Source organism: Lycium ferocissimum, chromosome 9 (assembly GCF_029784015.1).
Source record: "Lycium ferocissimum isolate CSIRO_LF1 chromosome 9, AGI_CSIRO_Lferr_CH_V1, whole genome shotgun sequence".
In the NCBI taxonomy this organism is placed as follows: Eukaryota; Viridiplantae; Streptophyta; class Magnoliopsida; order Solanales; family Solanaceae; genus Lycium; species Lycium ferocissimum.
This window is the reverse complement of record NC_081350.1, coordinates 5,502,198-5,525,021: the sequence shown is the minus strand read 5'-3', so window position 1 is coordinate 5,525,021 and position 22,824 is coordinate 5,502,198. Positions and strand designations below refer to the sequence as shown.

At 33.3% G+C, this 22,824-nt stretch overlaps 1 protein-coding gene across 2 annotated transcripts; it reads right to left on the bottom strand.

Moving 5' to 3' along the window:
* Positions 1–1,717: 1,717 nt before the first annotated feature.
* LOC132029544 (guanine nucleotide-binding protein alpha-1 subunit) lies at positions 1,718–11,935 on the bottom strand. Of its 2 annotated transcripts, none has more exons than XM_059418797.1 (14): positions 11,779–11,935; positions 9,486–9,642; positions 9,294–9,366; positions 8,833–8,870; positions 8,157–8,246; positions 7,906–7,983; positions 7,658–7,765; positions 5,442–5,543; positions 4,251–4,306; positions 3,391–3,525; positions 3,073–3,166; positions 2,866–2,925; positions 2,701–2,780; positions 1,718–2,211 (listed from the first exon to the last, which is right to left on the bottom strand). In XM_059418797.1, exons 2-14 carry the CDS (start codon positions 9,570–9,572, stop codon positions 2,034–2,036), a joined length of 1,179 nt encoding a protein of 392 aa, XP_059274780.1. In that variant the 5' UTR covers positions 9,573–9,642; positions 11,779–11,935; the 3' UTR covers positions 1,718–2,033. The 2 variants fall into 2 exon arrangements, with proteins under 2 accessions (XP_059274780.1, XP_059274781.1); XM_059418798.1 differs by having other exon boundaries at positions 9,486–9,645; positions 11,779–11,933.
* Between the last annotated feature and the right edge of the window lie 10,889 nt (positions 11,936–22,824).

Here is a 22,824-nt window from a genome sequence, read left to right as displayed (position 1 = left end):
GAGATTAGTTTGATTCTATTAACTAATAATGAGATTATTATTGAAAATTATCTCATAATATAAATAGTATACCGTTACAATTTTCTAAGAAGAAACTTAGAGGACTAAAGACTTTAATTCATCTCATCTTTAAAACGTCTCCTCATTAATTAATTATTTAGCCATTTTTATATTTTTAAGAATAAGTACTTGAACGGAAAAATTAGGAGAAAATAGCAAAAAAACCACAAAAAAGATAAATACAATTCTAGCCACGAGAGCGCTTCGCGCATCACCTTTTACGCCTAACTTTATATTATATATAGATATAGATTAACACCACACCACACATTTCTAGTCCTTTGACGCTTAAAAATTAGGTCTTCTTTTCTAATTAAAACGTGACACATTGTATCACGTCTAATTTACCTCCTTTAATGAAGATGTTAACATCAACAATTAAGTTGGTTGGGAAAAAGACGCCAAAGGCACTTCGTTATTCTTTCGTTTGTAAAGAAATTCTTCGCACAGTTGTCAGATGTCCCAAAATTTGTCCATGTTTATTTTATTTTTAAACACATTTTACCAATTGATAGACAAACAAGCATTAAAAAAAATGTGGGATTATATTGATTTTTATCCCCTCTATCCTTTTGTTCAACATATTTGACCTTCAATTTGACAAAATCAACACGATTGTCACGTTTGATCATACACTAGATTTATAGCAAACAAATTTGAGCCGATACTTCGCTCTGTCATATGCTTACTGCAATGTCACAGCCAAAATAACAAACGGAAAGTACAATATTTAATATCCCTCCATCCCAATTTATGTGATATAAATTAACTAAGCATGGAGCTTAAGAAATAACAGAAGATTTTTTAAATTTGTGGTCTAAAACAAGCCAAAGATATTTGTGTGGCTATAAATCATTTCATTAAGGGTAAAATGAGAAGTTTTCAATTAATTTATTTCTAAATATAGAAATGTATTATTATTTTTTGGACAAAAAATCACATAATCCAAATGCATGCTTCCAAGAATTGCACCTTTTTGGACATGAATTTTAAACTCATATAGTTTATTCCAAATGACTAACTCCACTTAATATGTGGAGTTACATGTAACTATTTATTTCCAGATACCAATTCCACTTAATATACGCAGTTAGTTGGAGCTATCTTTTAGATTACCTACAACAACTATGACACCTCAATCCCAAGTTAGGATAATTTAAATCTTCAGTTACATGTCCATCATAGCCTTATCTTTTAGGTGATCTGATTGTGTAGAACACGATAAGAAACAACTTAGGGCACCAAACGGCCTAATACACAGTCAAAAAAGGTTACCTTTCACATTAATTTCATTACCAAATAAAACCTTTGTGCATATTCAAAGCCTAATTAGACGAAATACAAGTGGTATACAACTGCAGTTCACAATATATTGGGTTATGGACAGCCCTACTTCCACTTCCCTATCTTAGGCTTAACAAAAGACCCCAAAAGTTAACTAAAAGCTAAAACCACACCCCTCAAAGACCATAAAAGTTGAAGGAAAAATTCACTGTAGGCAGTGCGATCCATAGTGGAATCTATGGGAATTAGTTGAAATGTTGAACAGGCTTTTGAAATAACAACACATTAATAGCTTAAGCTTTTTTGTTTATAAGGACACAGTAATAGCTTAAGCTGGTTAAGAGCCATAAGATGAACTAAAAGAAGCATGAAATAGCAAAAGTTTGACCAACAATGCATGTACAACTTCGCTGTGAGATTGTTACAAGATACAACAAAATGAACATCAATAGAATATACTTGAATATCAATTTTTGTTTTGAACCATCTGCTTTGTAAGTAGAACATAGAAACACCGGAATATAGAAAGAAATATGTGCTTAGAGACCTAACATGGACAAAACTTTAAATTGTGGAATGAGATATGATATGCCCGTAGCCTTTTTTTTCTGTGTTTGAACCTCGCTGTTCAAAACTTGTATGCATCTTTCAAGGTATGAACATTTCTGCTATCGAAAATTTAAAGAATCTCATAATAAACCTGCTTCGAAGAGGTTTCTCCTTCTCAGGGTCTCATCTACCAGTTTGAAAGTCTTCTTTACAAGCTTCTGATCAAGGGCTGTGGTTCTATAGATCTTAAACACCCGGTCCACACGATCCGGTGCAGTGCATTGGAAATATGATTCCTCAAATTTTTTCTTTATAAACCTAAAGAGTAAATCATCAAAATACAGAACGGACCATTTAGCACGTGAATTGAACAAGAATTTCAAAGGAAAGCTGCGAGCTCTGCCTCAATGTCCCCAAGACCCAAAATATTGGCTCATAACGATAAAAGCCAAAAGCAGAAAAATAGACCAAAATATAGCTAAAGAATAGATAAACTATGCTATCCCATCTAGACTGCACGTCAATCGTAATAGCTATAGACTGCTAGAAATCCTACAGAGAAGTAATGTGAATTAATTGTGAGTACAAGCTACTCAAGAGATTTATTTTCTCCCTGGCTATGTGATCAAAAGCAGGAAAATTCTTTGAGCAAATGAATATGTGTGAGTGTGTGTTTATATTGAGGTTACAAATGCACCTGGGTGCAAAAAACTAAAAGAAGTATTTCTTGAAGAGCCCAAAAAAATGTATCTGTGGAATCAATAGAATGATCTCATATATAAAAGTACTGAACATAAGAAGGCTTACTCATAAGCATGCTCAATCTCTTGTTTTCCTGTTGAAACTGGCTGGTAATCTTTAAACCACTCACAGGTGTTGAGAGGCACCTAAAACCACGGGATATCATCATTCTTAGATGAGAAAGAACAGTTCCACAGACAGACACCACCACTAGAATAAATATGTACTTACTTTCAGAACCTTCTGCTCAAATATATCAAATTTGTTGAGAAATAGCATGAAGGAAGTTTTCTGCACAAAGAATAGAAGTGTCAGCTTCTATAACTGGTCTGATTTATTTGTTTTTTTAAACCCCAAAGAAAGTGATGCAAATGTATATAACAAAAAGTGGCATGAGTACAAGCTGATAAAGATGGATATTATTTAATTATAACTGACCTCGAAACATGGTTGCTTTAAGACCCACTCAAAGAGTTCCTTGGTCTCCATCATTCGGTTCTTTCTTTCATCCTCAAATAGAGTTTGATCATACCTGAAGTGAACAATAGAACAACAGTAAGAATGCAGTTGCCTCATTTCCTACATACAAATTGAATATCCTTCTGACCTAAGATTAAATGACTAACGTTTTATTTCCTTCCTCATTCTGGAAAGCAACATGACCCACGTACTGTTACTTATGATCAAGTCCGGATTTGGGTTTACTTAAAGTAAATGATGTTAGAAATTTCACAAAGCTAGGAACAGAAATCTTACTCACTAATAGCGGCACAAAATATAACTGCTGTGACGCCTTCAAATAGATGAATCCACTTTCTTCTCTCGTTTCTCTGACCTCCAACATCAAAAAGCTTATATACTTCTCCACTTTTTTTGTTCTCTCCAACTGGGCTGCAAATATTTTGGCAGTAATTAAGCTTTCCATCGAAATTAGAAAGAATACAATATATCTTATAAGAAAACAAAGGGAAACAATGACAAGGTCATAAACAGTTGCATCGTTAGAACAAGCACTGGTGTATTAGAAGTACAAAATGATTATAATCAAGAAATGAAAGGACATATAAATGTACATACTTGACAAGCACAAGTTAGGCACTTAGGCTACAGATGAGGGACAGAGAGTAGATGCAAGTTAGGAAAGAGATGCATAAGTAGGTAGAACCTAATAAAGAAAACCCAAGTAACTGCACATCAACTAGTTGAATAACATTTACAGTGTGACTTAAGACTTTACACACAAAAAAGCATATTACCTAGTTCTTTTTTTTTGTTTTTGAAACTGGTACTATTAAATATTACCTAGTTCTTTGAATGATACAAAAAGAAAGACGCATAAATAAGCCTGCTATTCAAGGCAGATTGGACCTGCCTATAAACAAGATAGCAGGGAAGGATTTCTAACAATATATGCGTTGTTCCAACAGGAAAAAGAAAACTAAGGATTGGTTTAGACAGCCCTTTCACTTTGCTTGCAGATCCAGTAAACTGTAGTAAATTTTTAGGCTCTCGATTAAACCAAAACCTCGTTAAGAGATCAAAATGTATATAAACCACGAAAAGTGATGTTTTAGAAAATGGATATAAAGACAGTTCGAGGACGCGTGAAAATTCACCTGAACTGTATTTCAACGACACCCGTTGTTCGAATCCGGGCAAAAAGAACATCCTCCTACAAGATAACAAGAAAAATGACACTCGGTAAAGATCTCCAATAAAACTTCCAAAAATGTAAATAAAACAAACTGTAATGCATATATGGTAACTGTGTTTAAGACATGATCAAATAAACAAAGTTTTTTCCATCTAACATCTTAAATTTTAAATGAGGTAGTCTAGACAACTCAACACAAACGGAACAGACAAAAGTCCTTGGTTAAAGTATCACAGCCATCATCATCAAAGAATTTTGTTGTGCTTGGCTGGGAAAAGTATCTTGCAAGCACGTAAAGGAGTGTATAAAGGCATAATAAATACATAAAAGTATCCCATCTTTAGATATAGAAGTTTATACAATTCACCAGATGCAATCCAAGATGCTCTGCATGAAGAAAGAAATTATAGCAATTGAGAGTAATTGATAGATGAACCACACATTCCTTTACCAGCAGTAGCAAGGCAACACTTGCTATAGAAATAACGCCACCACTAGAAAATTAGATAGGCATACACGGTAAGCAAGGGAAAGTGTATTGTGTAAGAGCAAGTATCTTGGGTGCTAGACAGTCGCGTATCTAGCATAGACAGTGGGGGTTCAATTGAACCCCTAACTTTCGACACGAAGCATAAATTTATGTTTAAAAAATTATGCAAATTATAATAAATAGTAGATATGAACCCATAACCACTCTTTATGTTTTACGTTGACACCCCTAGGACCAGAAACCCTAACATAAAATTGTTCTAATAATGCATCTGAGCCAACACTGATATCTAAAACTGTAAATTCAACATCATGTAGATAGTTTTATGACACAGTTGAAAAAGAGATGGCTATGATTTACAAATTCAATACAAAAAGTAGAATAGATGTTATTATTGCAATGAAAGGGCATCTCCTAATTGGGAAATACCTCATTGATAAAGAAATTGGTGTACGATCAATGAACAACTTGTTTTCGCTCAAAATTCAATGAACAGCTTGTTGTTAATCTTCTGTCCTACTGGTAGAATTGCAAAACATACTAACTCGGACTCTCAAGACTTCCAATAATCTATTTATTCCAATAGCATTATAGTTCCAGTTCAAATCATATAATCAGTAGACAGAAACGAAAAGCATAAAAGATCCAGTCTCTATTTCTTACCTTTGTTGGAACATAATTTATATCAGAAAATCTCTGCAAGTTTTCCATGAAATAATGGGTACAATCTGGAACCTGAAGCTCATTACCACGTAAAAGAGTTTCCTACAAGAAAGAATGTAAGCTCAATCAGAGTTGAAAATAAAAGATAATCATTACTAGTATACTCAATAAAAGATTAAGGGCCCGTTTGGACATGATTTCAGATCATGATTTGAAATCAGGTTGATTTGAAGGTGAAATTTTTTTGGACGTGCAATTTGGATTTCTCAAGTTGTATTTTTTTCTCATAAACATGAAAACCCCACAATTTGTGTAAAAACTATCAAAACTTCCTCAACTCTTATACAATCTTACCAAATGAGCAAATCATAGTTCATAAACAAGGTATCGGAATATTCTAAGGCGCTACATTAATGAATTACATATCTCCATATTCCTTTTATAAATAAATGCTCGCGATTACATGCTATTACAAAATTTCAAATACACATAATGTTACAAAGACCCACTTACAAAAAATCAACAATAGTAGCAATTCTTTAATATAATCCTTCTACATGGTACGGACAATTTCTTCACATCGAGCATCAGTCTTTTTTAACAAAATATAAAATGATGGGTCTTTTTTGACAAGATATGAACTTATGGGTAAGTTTTACACTTAAAAAAAAAAAAAATGAAATCACGATTTGGAATTCCAAATCCTACTTTTTGAAAGATTTGGGATTCGAAATCATGATTTGAAGTTGAAGTTGAAATTTTGTGCAGATTTCATGAACAAACGCTGATTTGAAATCAAAATATGAAATCAGACTCCCAAATCCTATGGCCAAACGCCTGCTAAGTATTCACCATAGTTTGGGTCTTTTACCTGATCCAATCATCAGTTTTATTAATCAGAATCTTTGATCAGCTATTTTATGAATAATCAAATTCTAAAGTGATTTAATTCAATGAAATTAAACACTGGAACTATGGCAAAGCAATCTAAAGAATGAGGGCCTTGGGACATGAGTAAGACAGTCTATATGCATAGCCAGTTTAGCCAACACAAGAAGAATGAAGGTGAAGTGACGGACTGTGGTGTTTACATACGAATTACTCAGATCCCTAGGCTCAATCTTCGAGGAGAAAGAATGGCAAGATAGATAAAAAGAGCATATAGAGTGAGTTAGAAAAGATGATTGATGTGGAGTACTACAAGAATACTATGCAATAGCAAGATATCCAATAAAGTGAAAGGCAAGGACCGGCAGCAGGGGAGTGAATGTTGGGCTTAAATATTCTCAAAATAAGTGTCTTAGAATGCGAAAGTTAAGATAAATTTGCAGTAAAAGTCTAGACAAAACTAAAATGATCACCTTTGACAAAGGTGCAAGTAACGTACATTTTTTTTTAATGACGGTGATATTCAAGCACCCACTTGTGGGATGACACTGGGTATGTTGGTGGTGGTGGTGGTATTCAGGCTAGCTTGCACACACCTCGACTTTTCTATTGGGTGCCTGTTACCCCCCACCAGCACAAGTACTGGGTAAACCCGCCTACTAAGGCTTAGAAAAAAATAGGTGCAAGTAACATATGTACACTAAAATGAGAGAAAGTTGAGATTATCAAGCCATGTCCCTCCAAATGCACAAATCTGTAGGTGCGACACTTTACTGATTGGAGGTGCTAAAAAGGGTCAAGGCAATCCTAAAATCACATGGATCTACGATATCTAGGAATAAATGTGAACTTAGTTAAGAGTAGAACACAATGGAAACAAATGATCCATATAGACAATTCCAAATAGTCAGGAATAAGGTTTAGTTGTTACTGGTTCTTTACATTAGGTCCAATTAGGAACTAGTGTAAGAATTAGAATAACTCTAGTTTTGTATAACTCCTAATTTTACCTTAAAGACAACCCAAAAAGGGCATGGGAATGAGATGTGAAATGGCCCCAAGAAAGCAGAATATACAGCGGACACGTGTCGCGAATCCCCAGCTAGTTTGGGATTTTTAAAATACTAGTTATCGATTGAGGCATAGTTGATTGATTGACTTCAATGAATTGATTATTTCAATAATCATTATCTATATAAGTAAAAAAACAATTTTATTTGAAGTTTATATAAGTATAAACAATTTTCGTGATCCAAATCAACGAGCCCAAAGAAAATACTTGAAACTGAAATAAAATCATCAAAGGGCTTAAGCCAAAGGAAAATTACTTGAACAGCAGGATCTTTCCAAAGAGCTTCAATATCCTGCACCAGATCCTTAGTCAGGTGAGGATAATCCATCCTGCCTCCAATTTCTGAAAGCTTCTCGCCAATTTCCTGGAGCCAAAGAAACATGTATTTACGTTCATGCAGCTAATAAAGACAAGCAATCGCATTACTTCACTTTCATAGGCTAAATGACTTCAAGATGACAGCCCAAATATCTGGTAATTGCACAATGAACGAATAAGACAAACCTTATTTTCAGCTGATAGAGCATACTTTGAGGCCTCTAACTCATTTTGAGCTAATTCTTTCGACCCATCATGTAATATCTGTTATGGCACCAAGCACCCACCGTGTAAGAATGTCAGTTTCCATGATACATGGTAATCAACACTCGTTATCAATCATGTGAACAGTATTTCTATATATGCATGTCTCTAACAACCAGCAGCTATTTTGCACAAAGGGAAATAACTAACACACCCTTTCAAGTATTCCGTACTTTTATTGTCTGATAGACATTGGCATGAATGACAGGGATGTAGTTCTTTAGCTCTGCTTCATCAAAACCAGTCTGGAACAAAAGTTTTATCTGCATGGAAAGTTAATAGAGGAGAACGGGGGTTAAAAAATACATTTGCAGAACACATAATTAAGTAAAAATTTGCTCCATCTAACAATTTAAATTTTTAGAAGAGATGATCACACATTTGACATGGTATCAGAGCAGGCAAAAGTTTTGGGTTCGAGTCTTCCACTACCGATTATCAAAAAAAAAAAAAAAAAGAATTCATGTGATTGGCTCATAAAAAAAATCAAGTCCGCACGTGTAGGGACACGTTGAATACATAGAGCCCGTTTGGATTGGCTTATAAGTTGCTTATAAGCTTTTTTCAGTGTTTGGCTGGCATTCGCTTAAAGCCATTTTGTGCTTAAAATAAGCCCAAAAAATCAATTGGGCCCGTTTGGCTTAGCTTATCTAAAGCAGCTTATAAGCTGTTTCTAGCTTATAAGCTGCTTTTTTTAAGCCCATCCAAACAGGCTCATAATTAAGTAAATACAGATCTGATCTCTCTGACAATATAATCTTTTAGATGAGATGGTCACACACTTTAATATATTAACATAAACATCTACGAATAATGAAATCTTAATTGATATTTTATAAGATCTCTTGCCTGCTTAAAAATAGTAGACTTCCCCGAATCTCCGGCACCTTGAAACAACAGAAAAATCAGCATTCAGAAAACATAGCAACAGGACATAGACCAGCAAACACACAATAGTAAGGTCAGATACGGGAAAAGAATACTATAAGATATGGCAGAATAAAGAACTCCAGAAATAAGTCAATCCAGAGTCTGAAGCTCCGCCATGCTAGGAAATATTCCGAAGAAGAATATTTCACTGTGCTTCCACCACCAGCATCTTGCAAAGCAGAAGCTTCATGGAAAAGTAAAGCTCAAAACCAATTGCCTTCCTCAAATTTAACAAGTCTAAAGGTAGAACACGCCTAAAGCCTGTAGGCATCATAAATCACTACATGGGTATGGTGAACATAAAAAGGAAAAAGCAAAAGACAGAGTAAGAAATAACTAGATCATAGGATAATTGAAGATTCTATTGTTTTCTTATTTACCAAGTAGAAGAAGTTTCTGAATATGCTTGTCTGCCTTTGTTTCTTGCTCAATCCGTCTTTCTATCTCTGCAGTCTGAAGACACATGATCTAGTAAGGACACTGGCGCTTATGCATTTAGCAACTCTCCTAGCTTATAGACAACATTATGGACGATTACCAAAAATTTCAAATCTATTTCGTATAACTCATACCTGAGCATTTTCCTCATCATCGGCTTGACTGTAATGTTTGTTTCTGCTGCACAACAAGCCCATGTTTTCGAAAACCACAGGCAGCATAGGCTTGCGTGATTAGTCAAGCTAGAGATCTCAAATCTGTTGTTGCAACTCCTTTATGATGTCCATGTACCTACTTTTCAAAGAAACAAACAATTGAGAGAATAAAAATAAGTAAATAAGGTACTTATAAAAGACTTTACTGCAACTGCACTTCAGTTGAATTTACAGAATAATCAAAGTACGTCTCCATAAACCCATATTTGTATCTCAATCTAATAAGGCAATTATACACAAACATATGTATGATAATGTTACACAATCAATTCGGAACTAAGTTCAAAAACATATTGTTGCAAGAAAGGGAAGAAATAAAAGCCAGTTGAACCTTCTATAAAATTGACGGTTAAATTGTGACGAAATGTTCATGGAAAGCCATCAAGAATGACAATGCAAGATTATTTTTTAAAGAAAAATGGTCCTACACTACATGACTATGCTTCTAATCCATACGGAAAGCAATTGTTTCAGGAAGTAGTGTCTCTTCCTACCTTCAATTGTGTAGAAAAATAAAGGTAATACGTGCCAATTAGTTATTACCTAAGGCCCCAAAACCAACCTAGTCCCATTTATTATCAAAAAATGACAACCCGTCATTAATCAACCGTTAATGAAGCTTAAATGCAAAATTAATTTGGATCAGCTACATGAATCCTCTATTTTCTTTTATAGAACTGGTCTGTGCGCATTTCGACTGTCCTCTATACACCTTTCACTCTATTCAAACCCATTTCATTCCAATACATTATGACTATTAACCACGAAATTATACCATACATTACAATAAATCACTTCCAAAATAAGAAAGAAGTGACTACAACCCCTAAAAGAGAACAATAAAGGGAAAAGGGTCAAAAATATCCCTCTACTTTGTTTTAATGGCTAAAAATATCATCCGAACTAATTTTGGGTCATTTATGCCCCTGCCATTATGAAAGTTAATAAATATACCCTTCATTTGACGGAAATCCCCAAATTGATTCAAATAACCCGATTTCATAAAAAATAACCCATTCTCCAATTTTACCCGCCCCAACCCACCTCCTAAAATAACCCATTCTTCCTTCTCTCTCATATTTTCTCCTACAACTCTCAAGCCGTCGATTCCATCAATTATAACCAGAAGGAAGATTAAGAAGTGATTTTTGAAACCAGAAAACATTTTAAATTTCATCTTTGTCAAACATCTATAATTTATAAACCTGTTATTCATTATTTGAATAGAAATTTTGTTCAAGCTCTTCCCTTAGAAAGGAAAGCGAAGAAAGACGGAAACAATTAACAGTCATTTTGGAAACAACCAATATATACATTTAAATAGTTAGTACTGCAGAGCAACCAACTAAGCAGCTAAATAAAGCACTAACTTATCACTAACCTGTGGCCTGAAATAATGGCTAAAAGAGTTGACCCCATTACCTAACTAATTTCAACATAATTAGGACTCCTAAGATGACTTAAGTGAAACATAAAAACTGTAGCTCCTAAAACATGACACTAACTTTTGAATCAGTCAACGGCTAAAGAGAAAGTAAGTCTCCATGGACGGGCTTGATAGCTGGAGGAGAAAATATGAGAGAGAAGGAAGAATGGGTTATTTTAGGAGGTGGCTCGGGGTAGGTAAAATAGGAGAATGGGTTATTTTTTATGAAATCAGGTTATTTGAATCAATTTGGGGATTTCCGTCAAAATGAAGGGTATATTTGTTAACTTCCGTAACGGCAGGGGCATAAATGACCCAAAATTAGTTCGGATGATATTTTTAGCCATTAAAACAAAGTAGAGGGATATTTTTGACCCTAAGTGAAATGGAAACATAAATAAAACTAACCATTTCCTATTTTTGCTCTTCTTTTACAGTTAAGACAGTCAATTCAACATCCTACTCACTAACATTCTTGATTCTGAAACACTCCAAGCCTTAAAACCTTTGGAAACTAACCCCAGAAGCATTGAAAAAAGCAGCAACTTTACATTTATATACTTAAAGATGTATGTATAAAAGCTTAAATACAAGTACCAACTTTCTATTTCCACTTCTTTTACATTTAATTCAGTCAACTCAACACCCAAACACTCAAGATTCTGAAGCACTACAAGCCCTAAAATATTTGGAAAAGATTTATAAAAGTAAAAAAAAAAGAAGCAGCAAGTTTTCATTAAATATATAAAGATATGTGTATTAAGTTAAGTTAAAGATTGTACTGACCGGAGGATCTGGGAGAAGAAGCAGTGATCTGATGAGAGAAGAGTCGCGGTGTTCAGAAACAATGTTTTTGAGAGACAAAGACAGACACGCAGACAGAGACAGAAAAATAGTGGGTACCTAAACCATAGTCAAACTTCAAACTTTTGACTAACCAAAAAAACAAATGGGAACCCATTTTTAACCCTTTTTCCTTTTTTGTATTTTTTTTTTTTTTTTTTTTTGTTGGGGTTGGGGGTGCGCGGGGGTGGGGGTTAAAGAACCACTAATTCTTTTGCCTTTTCTTCATTGTTTCTTTAAACAAAAATTTACTACTTTTTTCAAAATTTAAATGAAAATGTTCAAATTAAAACTTGAACTCAATGAAATGTCAAATTTGTCCTATGTTAATATTTGAGGTCAGATCTACCTTGTCGTTAAACAAAGTAGGCTACATTTGTTTTTATTGACTAAAAACATAAGCTTTTCAACACGTCGTCCTTTTTTACGACGAAAAAATGATTAAAGTAGCCATTGAACTAATTTAATAGACTTTTAAAAGAAAGTTCCGAGCCGCCATTCAACTAGAAAATTGACTCACCATTCACCACTGGTACAACAATGGTCATCTAATGCTTACTCCCAAACTCCACTGAAACTCAAATAAGAATCTGCGCAAAAAAAGTACGGGAAGTACCTATAAGTATCATGAAGCACCCCCAACAAAGTAGTGACTAGCATTAAACCATAAACATTTATTCCCCGTTAACTTTTGCGATGTGATAAGAAAGCAACAAAGAAACATGTCATTATAGTATACAACTAAATAAGCCTCTTCCATAGACAAAACATAAGAGATATGCATGAACAACTCAAAATAGAAATCACAAATCAGTTATAAGTCAACGACTTCAACAAATATTCAAATATTTTAACACGACACTCCATCAACTACCGGAATCACCATACCAACCTCAATCAAATCAGAACTAGCCTACACACCGCAAGGAATGTACCAAGTCGGTAACTCACGAAGGACGAAGTCTAGTCCACAGGCATACATCGATCATATCAATGATCTAGACTCAACAGTATCCAATGAATCATCATATCCAGACTCTTAACAGTTCCCCATATCAATTAGCACAATATAGTTCCACTATCTGTATATCGATCGGACTCTTAATAGTTCTCATCTATGTATATCAAACCGGAATCTCAATAGTATCCAACATCTATGACACAACTTCAATATCAAACAAATCATAAATCAAGAAGCGGACAATGAAACAATATAGTATAAATTAAGAATAACTCAATATATGAGAATCAATGCGTATAGAGATAAATAAGCAATTCTAGCATGTAAATAGACTGAAGTCATTAATAAGATGTCATAGTTTTTCTCATCATGAGTTGTTTCTTCCTCCAGATCTTGGGAATATCCTTAGCGAAAGGGACTCTACCATGTCCATAATCCACATTAAGATAATCCATGTTAGCCACTCTTGGAACAGTTTGCATCCTCTCAGCTTGCCTCAATATCCTTATTGAAACACAAGGTTGAAGGCCTCAAAGCCCCATTAGAATCAAATATGGTTGGTTTTTCGAATAAACCATCAATTCACAAAAGGGAACCAGTCAAACATCCATTAAATAAAATATTCTATCAAGTTATTCTGCATATGTTCCCAATTTTTTACGTTGATTGGTCATTTGATTTTTTTGATATCCAGAGTGACCGTTAAGTGATGTGAAAGAATATAATCACTCTCGATGGGCTTGCATACCCTGTACGTTTTGAAGATGTTCTATCAACCATAATTACAATAAAAGATTATACCCTTCAGAACGCTTAGCTTCATTCTTGCAACGATCCAATACTAGGTATATTTCGGTAAATCATGAAAATTATGGTGAAAGACTTATTATTAATTCCATTCTGCAGAGCATCGACCCCCATGGTAAGTCACTGTGAATGTTTTCTTCTGCTTCTCGCGGGAATACCGTGAATCCCAAAAAATAAACAATTAATGTAAAAATTCTCTTTTGATTTCAAGAATCAGAAAATGAGGATTTCTCTTGATAAGCCTAACGAGCGCCTTCATAATGGAATTTGTCTATCAAATATTAATTAGCATTCTAGAGTTCAACACATATGACATAACTTTGTTCTCATGGAATCTCAATTTTTTAAGAAATTCACGCGGCAATGGGGTTTTAAAACAATCACTTCAGCCTTTTGTCATTCTTTATCCCTCTACAGCAAATTCACATTTTCTACGTAACCCCCAATTTCTTTTAACAAAGGCGTTGACTCAATAGCTAAAATCTAAACATGACTTTTTTCATCCCAAAATTGCAGTAGCCACTTCAATAAGTTCTCTACATAACACAACTTCTATTAAGCATGACAAATGTCCTAACTCTTTGGGTACTTTCTCTTGTCCGTGAATATTCAAATTTCTTCACTAGGCTTTTATTTGATTAGGCATATACCAAATCATGCTACATCTCGGATAAGTCTTGAATTGGTCCGTGTAATATAAGATAATAAAAGCCACACCTAAAAAGCGTGACCCATACACTACTAAGAAAATAACAAAAATCGACCTCAAATCGGAGGTCGGTATTTTTCTGGTCGGTAAAAGAAAAAACAATCATTCATGCTTGTTGGTTTAAGACTTTGATTTTTATTTTTATTTTATACTCTTCACATTCATTTTTCGCGAAAAAATTGACCTCAGGAGGTCGATGTTTGCAAAATAATTTTTCTAAAAATCAATCTTGAGAGGTCGGTTTTAAAGTTTCTCGCTTTTTTACGCTAAAAAAAAAACGATCTCCGGATGTCTATTTTCTTAAAAAATAATTTTAAAAAAGTTGTCTTAAATTAATCTGGAGGTCGATTTTTCCCGACCTTTTCTTGAGACCGGTTTTTGATGATTTTTTATTAGTGACAAGGTTATAAAGGCAACACATCTTAAGTGTATCTGTATGATGTTAAAAGCATTTCCATAGGGGAGTACAAGCGTGTCATTTTCATTGACTATGCTTTTTGTGGACTGCTGCATTTGTTTTATGAAAAACATTGTCTTAAGGAAAAGTTTACGCTTGTTTAGGTCACACCTAGAAAAGCGTTGTCTTATGCCAAAAAGTGTGGCCTTTTAAAGGCCACACTTTGTGATAGTCTAGACCACACTTTGCAAGTGTGCTTAAAGGCCTAAAATGTTGTAGTGATGAAAAGTGTTAGCCTTCCCTCCAATCCCAGAGAGCAAATAATCTATATTCGGGTACATTCATCGTTATTTTAAAAGTGGAAGATCCTAAGTTGAAAAGTTGAATTAAAAGTTAAATGATATTTTTACCCCTCATCTAAACACTATCCCTATACTTTTTTTATACCAAATAGTAATTTTACCTACCAATAAATGATAAATGAATCAAATAAATGAGAAATAAATCAATTAAATGGCAAGATTCATGTATCAAACACATCTTCAATTATCTGTCATTATTATGCTCTTCAAAAATCAATGTATAATTCAATTTATTACAATATTATCTTTACCCGTTTGCTTCCCGCTACAAAAAGCCTCACACATAATATTTAATAGTGCACGACTCCATTAATTAAATAAATCAATGCCTAACCTGTTTGTTTTCTCTATTTTTTGCCTTTTATTTCTTCATAAACTGATTGTTAATCTATATATTATCAAAAGCAGAGGAGGAAGCACTAAATTAAGCCAAGCGGCAGCCTAATAATATGCCACTTTGCAATTTTAGGACAAGAAATCTATATCTATATCTATATCTATATATTATTAAAAGCAGAGGAAGAAGCACTAAATTAAGTCAAGCAGCAGCCTAATAATATGCCACTTGGCAATTTTAGGACAAGAAATTAGTTATTTATAACAACAAATTAGTTATTCATAAAATTAAGCCCAGTGGCAAGATACTACACAGCCACTTAGCAAATTTTAGGATTTTTCATTGAAAAAAACTTTTAAAGCTTTTAAGTACCAAAAAAAAATTGTAAAATTATTTAGTTTAATACGATTTTTTATGAAATTGATTTTCGAAGATTTTAGTTGAATATTCAAACTTTGGCTAAAATGGACATGCTCGAAGATATTTACAATTATTACAAATCTAAAAATGCATGCTATTCTCTATTTTTCTTCACTTGAAAAAAATCTTGCAGTATTTTTCCAGAGAATATGATTCAATTTTTTAAGTAGGCAATTAAAATAATTGCATATTTCATGTAACACTAATAATAAAATAACAAAACAACTTCTCTGTTATACTAATTTGAAAAAAAATATATTAATTAATCTATTATTACAATCTAATAATGATTTTTTAAAAAAAAGATTTGAAGGTGGCTGAAGAAGATGGAAGTGGGGGAGAGGTGCACGTGGTGTGGTTAACACTCCAAAAAATTAAGAATTACAAAATTATTTTGATTATTATTTAAATTTCAAGTTTGACAGTTACTTTAATTTTGCCAGTTTATTGTAAAATTCAATTTTTGACTGTTAATACTAATAGTAATGGTTATCTATTTAATCAACTTTTTAGATACAGTTCAAATTGTTTATGAAACAAAAATCAGAAAGAAAAAAAAAACTAATCTAAACTACCTCACATTTGTACCACGTCCCCATTCCCCCATTTCCGTTTGCACGATGATCACACATACATGCACAACACACATCATTCTCTACATATTTACAGAGAGCAACACATATGCAAATATCTTTTAGTTATTTCTAACATCCTTTAGTTTCTTTTCTGTAAAATAGCTTCCTTCTTCGTTTGAAAGGAATGATTGGACATTCTTCTTGGTTACAACTTTTAATATTTGCATGAGTTTTCAAACTTTTTGGTTTACGTTATAATCATTCTTCTTGCTTACAACTTTTAATATTTGCATGAGTTTTCAAACATTTTTTGTTTATGTTATGATTGATTGTAGGATTTGAATTATTTTAAGTTGTGCCATATCACTGCCTATCTTTATGTTAAATAGATTATCGAAAGCAAGGTCGAGAAAGAACTAAGTGTTTTTTTTTTTTTTTTGGCAGATTGGAGGGGCAGCCTTGTTTCTCATGCCATATATGACATCTTGGGAAGCCAAAAATCTGTAAGTTTATTTGATTTACATATTAATAAAGCCAAGAATCTATGAAGTTATTTGATTTATATATTAATAATTAGATACTGAAATACAATTTTTTTATGTGGAAAATTTCATGAGGGGCAATAAAAAATTAGAATAGAGAATTTGAAAAGTTGATCATTTCAATTTAAGCTTGAAGCGTAGAAGCATTTCTTCACTAATTATGCAAGCAGTATTAAATACACCTATTTACTCTTTATTTCCTATAACGCCTCAATGGCAATGTTGCTATGAGAACTCTAGATATATTGTATCAGCTTTTGTGATCGCATTTACTGACTTTTTAACATTTAATAATTTATACAATGTGTAGGTTAATGAGTTATCGATTAGAAGAGAAAAAAAGTAATTGTGTCTAGCAGCCAAGTAGGGCTACCTTTTCTTCATAGACATTAAATTAGTTCCCTCTTCTCTTTCCTTGTGGGATAAAAGTGAATGAAGGAACACATATTGTTAATTGATTCTAATAATTTTGATGTTGTTCATATTTATCAATAGGTTGGAGAACGGATTATTGCAGCTTGATCTCATTTGCACGATCAAGGAACATAAGCATGCGTTACCTAACTGAAATATGATCAGAAAAATCATACTCCAATAAATAAGGTCACCTAACTGAAATATGAATATAAATAAATATTTATGGTTTTGATTAGTTTGTAAAATAAATAAAGTAAATAATTAAATAATGCTAAAAGTTATTGTTAACCTTTGAGGTGCTAAATATGCTAACGTTCTCTTCTGTAAACTTTACAATATTATTTTACAACAAGCTGAAACTTGTATATTCATGATTATTTTATCAACTAATCGCGCATCGCGCGGGTATTATACTAGTTCACAATAAAGAAGGAAAATGAAGAGTTGCAATAGTAGTTACTTATGAAGAGCTATAGAATGAGTATATCAAAGATGCCAATTGGTGGTCATGTATTAGTAAATATGATTTCTAAAGAAACTCTATGTATTTGTAGATGTCAAATCTATGGATATATGTCTTTAGCTTATCACTAGATATGTTTAATATTTTTTGTTATTTACAGGCAAAAATGTGTATAAATTCTTCAAACTTCTAAGGAAGCTTGCAATGAAGGAAATGAATATTGACATATTCATGGAGGTTGAAGTCGATCACAAAGTTGACCTTTTAGGAGCTTAATTAGTAATTGTGATACATTTCATGTGTTTGAGAAATTGCTCTTTTAATTTTTTAGGTAATTGCTGGAAGGATTCAAAGTAGTGTTTTCACTGATTACACGCTTAAGGTAAGTGAGACGAAGACTCTACTACTACTATTTTCTTTCATTGTTTTTTCACTTATGTTAATTTAGGTTGGCTATTTGGAGAGGTGTCACATTTGTCTTTCTTCCATTTAATTTTTTATTTGTTAGATTAATTTTCCAAGTTGCATAAATCATACCTACGGTTTTTGGAAGAAAATTATTATAGATAATTATGGTGAATCTTTTTTTTTTTTTTTTTTTATGAACGATGATTATGGTGAATCATGTCTAAATATTCTGATGTTTCCTCCTTTCTTATCTATATCTATATATTATTAAAAGCTGAGAAAAAATCCTCTCCTTAAGCCAAGTGGCATAAAAAGAAAAAGCCAAGTGGCATTATTAAGACAAAATAAACTACTTTTCTAACTAATAAAACTTCTGAATATTAGATTGATAATTTGAATTTGAAAAACTTCCCAAAAAAGGGTACATAACCGTGCATTTTGTGCATATATTTTTAACATTCAGTTTTTAAAATAAAAAAATAACTTCTTATACCTAAACCAACCCCACTCCGTCATCCACGTTCCCCCTTTCCCTACTCATGCCCATAGAGTAGAGATTTAGATAAAGCAAAATTGACTTATATTTTGCTGCAATCTGTTGGTCAAATGAATTGTTGAGAGCTTCCTAACATGGAAAAACAAAAGCATTGATGTTGAAAAGCGGAGCACATTGATTTATCAGTTTACTGCAGAGGTAGTATAATATTGTACTTTTTTTTAGTAAGTCTCATAGACCTCCTTTAGGAGTCGGGACAAGTCCTTGAGAACATATGCATTTTGTATCAAAAGCCATAATTTAGTAAACTCATCATTTCATATACAATATTAAATTTCAACTCAGATACATGTGATAAAGCTATGCATTTAAAATCTTTACGTAAATATTTAGTATTAAACATGTTGCTTGAAAGTGTAGTATTGTTCATGTTTAATGGTGGTCAGATTGAACGTGTGGATGCAATTGTCTTTGCAATCGAAAAGTTCCCCATACCATTGACACTTGATAGTATTTACTTTTCCCTAAAGATGGACTATTTAAATGGGCAACTACAAATAATTTGCAGTAGCTTATACTGGTATTGTGTGGAAAATGATTGGGATTCATCTTTTACCATCTTTGGTCATGCATTGATAGTTCATATTTGATATTTTCAATACAATATTTCCAGATTTTATGAAACATGCAGTTCATTTATTTTTATTTGGTTCTGCTGATTCATGAACTGATGAATGTATAAGGAAAAATTGGAAAATATGTATGAAGATTTCCTTTAGGAGTTGGAACAGGTCTTATTGCCAACACAATAAGGTATCGGTGAGATGGAAAATGAATTCCATATGTTACTGCATATTTAATTTATTTAAATCTTTTCAAACATAATGTATTTGTTGAAGATAGCTGAAGGAGGGAATCTATGGTTGCAAATGCCGAAGAATCGAGGCTGCCAACTGGTGTGGCATGGATGAGCCATTGTGGTAACGGTGATGACATAATGAGCCAAACTATTGGCGAGTGGCATAAATGAGCCATTTTCGATAGTTCAATGGCATATTTGAGCCTTTTCCATATTTTTTAATTTTGAATTTTTAGGAAAGAAGCTTCCAGGAACTCTATTTTCATTTACCTTCAAACAATTCAAGCTATATATATATATATATATATATCTTCGTTTCCAAATAAAATGGTACTTCGAAATTTCAAAATCGTTAAATTGATCGAATAGTATGTAGGGTTTGTTACTTGAAAGTTATAACAGTAATAAATCAAGCATAGTTCCTATTCCTGTTTTCCATTCACATTTAAGAAATTAAGGAGACTAGCTAGATGTATGAAATTCAATAGATTAGTCGTTGTACACTTTCCATTCAAAAGTTATTTTGTTTTCGTTCTTTTCTCAGAATTACTATTACTATTTTCTGTGAGTTTTTCTATTTATTTGTTGCAATACATTGTCATTCTAATTAGGCTTTTAACACGTTTAAGTTGTATTTTATTCGCTTAAAATAATTGTTTTTTTTTCCTCTTTTCCTTTTTTCCTGAACTCTATAATAGCATTTAGTATTTACTGATCTCATATTCACTGTACCTTTTACAATGAGTGCAGTCTTTACCGAGAATTATGTTATCAAAGCTTTCGATTTCTTTCCTCCATCAAATTTAAAAAAAATAAAAAAATATTTGAGGTCAATCTACTAGCATCGAGAGTTGAAAGCGTATTTGAAAATTGACAATAACCAATTTTTCTTGCATTTATTAAAGGTGCCGAGAACTTGTTTTGAAGAAGTCACAAAAGATGGAGAAATTAAGGCATGTTTGAATCAGAAAAACAAAGAGGAAGAGAAATCCAAAGAAGGCAATAGTTGTAAGTATCAATGTTAAACATGTGATAGATACTTAGCATTCTTATGGTTACCCTATTCATAACATCATGATTGCCCTCCTCCGCAGTGAGGCAATGTAGAATACTCAAGAATCAAGCAACATTCAGTTTGGATTGTTAATGTTGCATTATATGATTTTCCTGGGGATTATGGAACACACTAAAAGCAGGGATCTAGGAAAAAACTTAATTAAAGAATTTTCTCTTCCAATTTTAAAGGGTTAATTTATTAACGTGTAGGCTGAGCTTAAAACTAAAGCATGAGAAGACTCTTGAAATTAGTTTTCTCATTCAATGGACATGTAATTATCTAATATGCATACAGGAAACAAAAATGGGGAAGTGGGATATTGAAAACGTGAAATAGATTTGGCCTAATAGATGGTCAACTACATAACACTAAGATGTTGAAAGGAGAATTGGAGGTATGACCGTCTATTTTGTGGGATGAAAATGGAAGATTGTACCAAGTTTATTCACTCAGTGTCCATCTTATTGTTGATGGGCTTGCTCAAGGAAATTCTTCACTTATTGATCAAAATGTAGACAAAGCAGAAAAATCAATATCAAGTACCATAAATTATTGTTAGTCTTCAACAATAATCAAGATGTTTATATTTGCTTAGTAACATGGTCGATCCCATTCTATATCCATCATTTCTCTTTTAGCTGTTGACATAGTTGAGTGACATTAATCAAGTATTACTAGCTTATCTATTAGGTTGATGTAAACACCAGGATGTGTAAGTTTTTACCATCTTTGACTTCATAAGTTTATTTGTTATATATTGCATAGAAGCAAAATTACAATTCATTTAATATGCTCAAATAAATATGGACCGCGTATCGCGCGGATGCGTATACTAGTTGTATTTAAACTGCGAATATGAACTCTACAATGTTCCTTAATTGTATTTGATCTCTTTTACGTATCTTTCCTATTTGAACTTGTTTACCCCGAAATTAGGTAATAAGTTAAATTTGTAAATGAGGTATAGGATATGTGGATACTTTAATCTATTTTGATTAATGAAGAATGTTTATGTGGATTCGCTTATAGATGACTTATATATATATAAATCTATGTGCTAATAATTTGGATGAATATGTTAATATTATGGATTTGAGCTAGATATATATATGTGTATTTCAGTGCAATATTGAATAATATGGTTAAATGAATTTAACGCTACAAACCGGATCAAAATCAGAGAGAGTGAGAGAGAGAGAAAGAAAGTTTCAATATAAATTCTAATACAATGTTTTGGATCTGAAAAGCTAACCCCTAAAAGTAAGGAAATGCCCGCTATTTATAGTTTTTCTCTATGGGCCTTTCATACATCTAAAGCCTTTTTAGAATAAAGGAAGCCCTAATATGGATAAGGTTAGGTCGTATGGTCTGACACCCGTACGACTGTCAGCATTAGGTAGCAAAACGGTCTTCACACGTGGCAATTGAATAACTGATTGATCGGACCAACGGCCACGATCAACTAGGCTATGGAGAAACCGGACCAACGGCCACGATCAACTCGGCCATGGAGAAACCAGACCAATGGCCACGATCAACTCGGCCATAGAGGAACCGGACCAACTGCGATAAGAAGTTTACCCCGGATAAATCGGACCTTACGGTTTTCTTCCAACTTCTTCTGATCAAGCACTACTGATGCAATACCCTCGGTCTGAGCGCTTGTGTTTGTCTTCTTCCTTTTCTCAGCCCCCGGTCTCACCGGCTAAGCGTTAATCCGGTTTTTACCGTAATACAGATAGTCCCCACACTTTCCGGACCGAAGCTTTGCCGGAGTAACGGAAAGTGGATGAGTCACGAAACCGGTAGTTCCATAGGCTCGTTCTTATCTTTTCATTTTGGCGGGAATAGTTACGTCACATCCTTCTGCCATCAGCCACGTGTGACCCTCCGAACGACCAATTTCTGTAACCGCCGTTACGCACGTCTTTTCAAATCACTTCTCATTAATTATGGGACACGTGGCATCCCCCGGTTGGTTGGGATCTGTAACCATTTCAGATCCCATGCCTATATAAGGCCTTCAACGCCTTCCTTTCTTCACTTTTACTCCTTCATTTCTACTTCTTCACTTGTGTTTTTACCCTCAATTCATCATCTTCATTTTCTTCTTTGGTTCAACCACTCTAACACCCATATTTATTGCTTAAATCTGTTTGCAAGAAACTCGTTTTACTCA

Bases quoted from the DNA above. Each gene is read 5' to 3' on its own strand.
- LOC132029544 (XM_059418797.1), bottom strand. From the start codon at position 9,572: ATGCTGCCTGTGGTTTTCGAAAACATGGGCTTGTTGTGCAGCAGAAAC. The intron at 7,766-7,905 runs GTTTGTCTTATT...CTTTGGCTCCAG, and splicing joins CTCTATCAGCTGAAAATAAG to GAAATTGGCGAGAAGCTTTC. The intron at 2,926-3,072 runs GTCAGTTATAAT...TTCTTTGTGCAG, and splicing joins TAAAGCAACCATGTTTCGAG to AAAACTTCCTTCATGCTATT.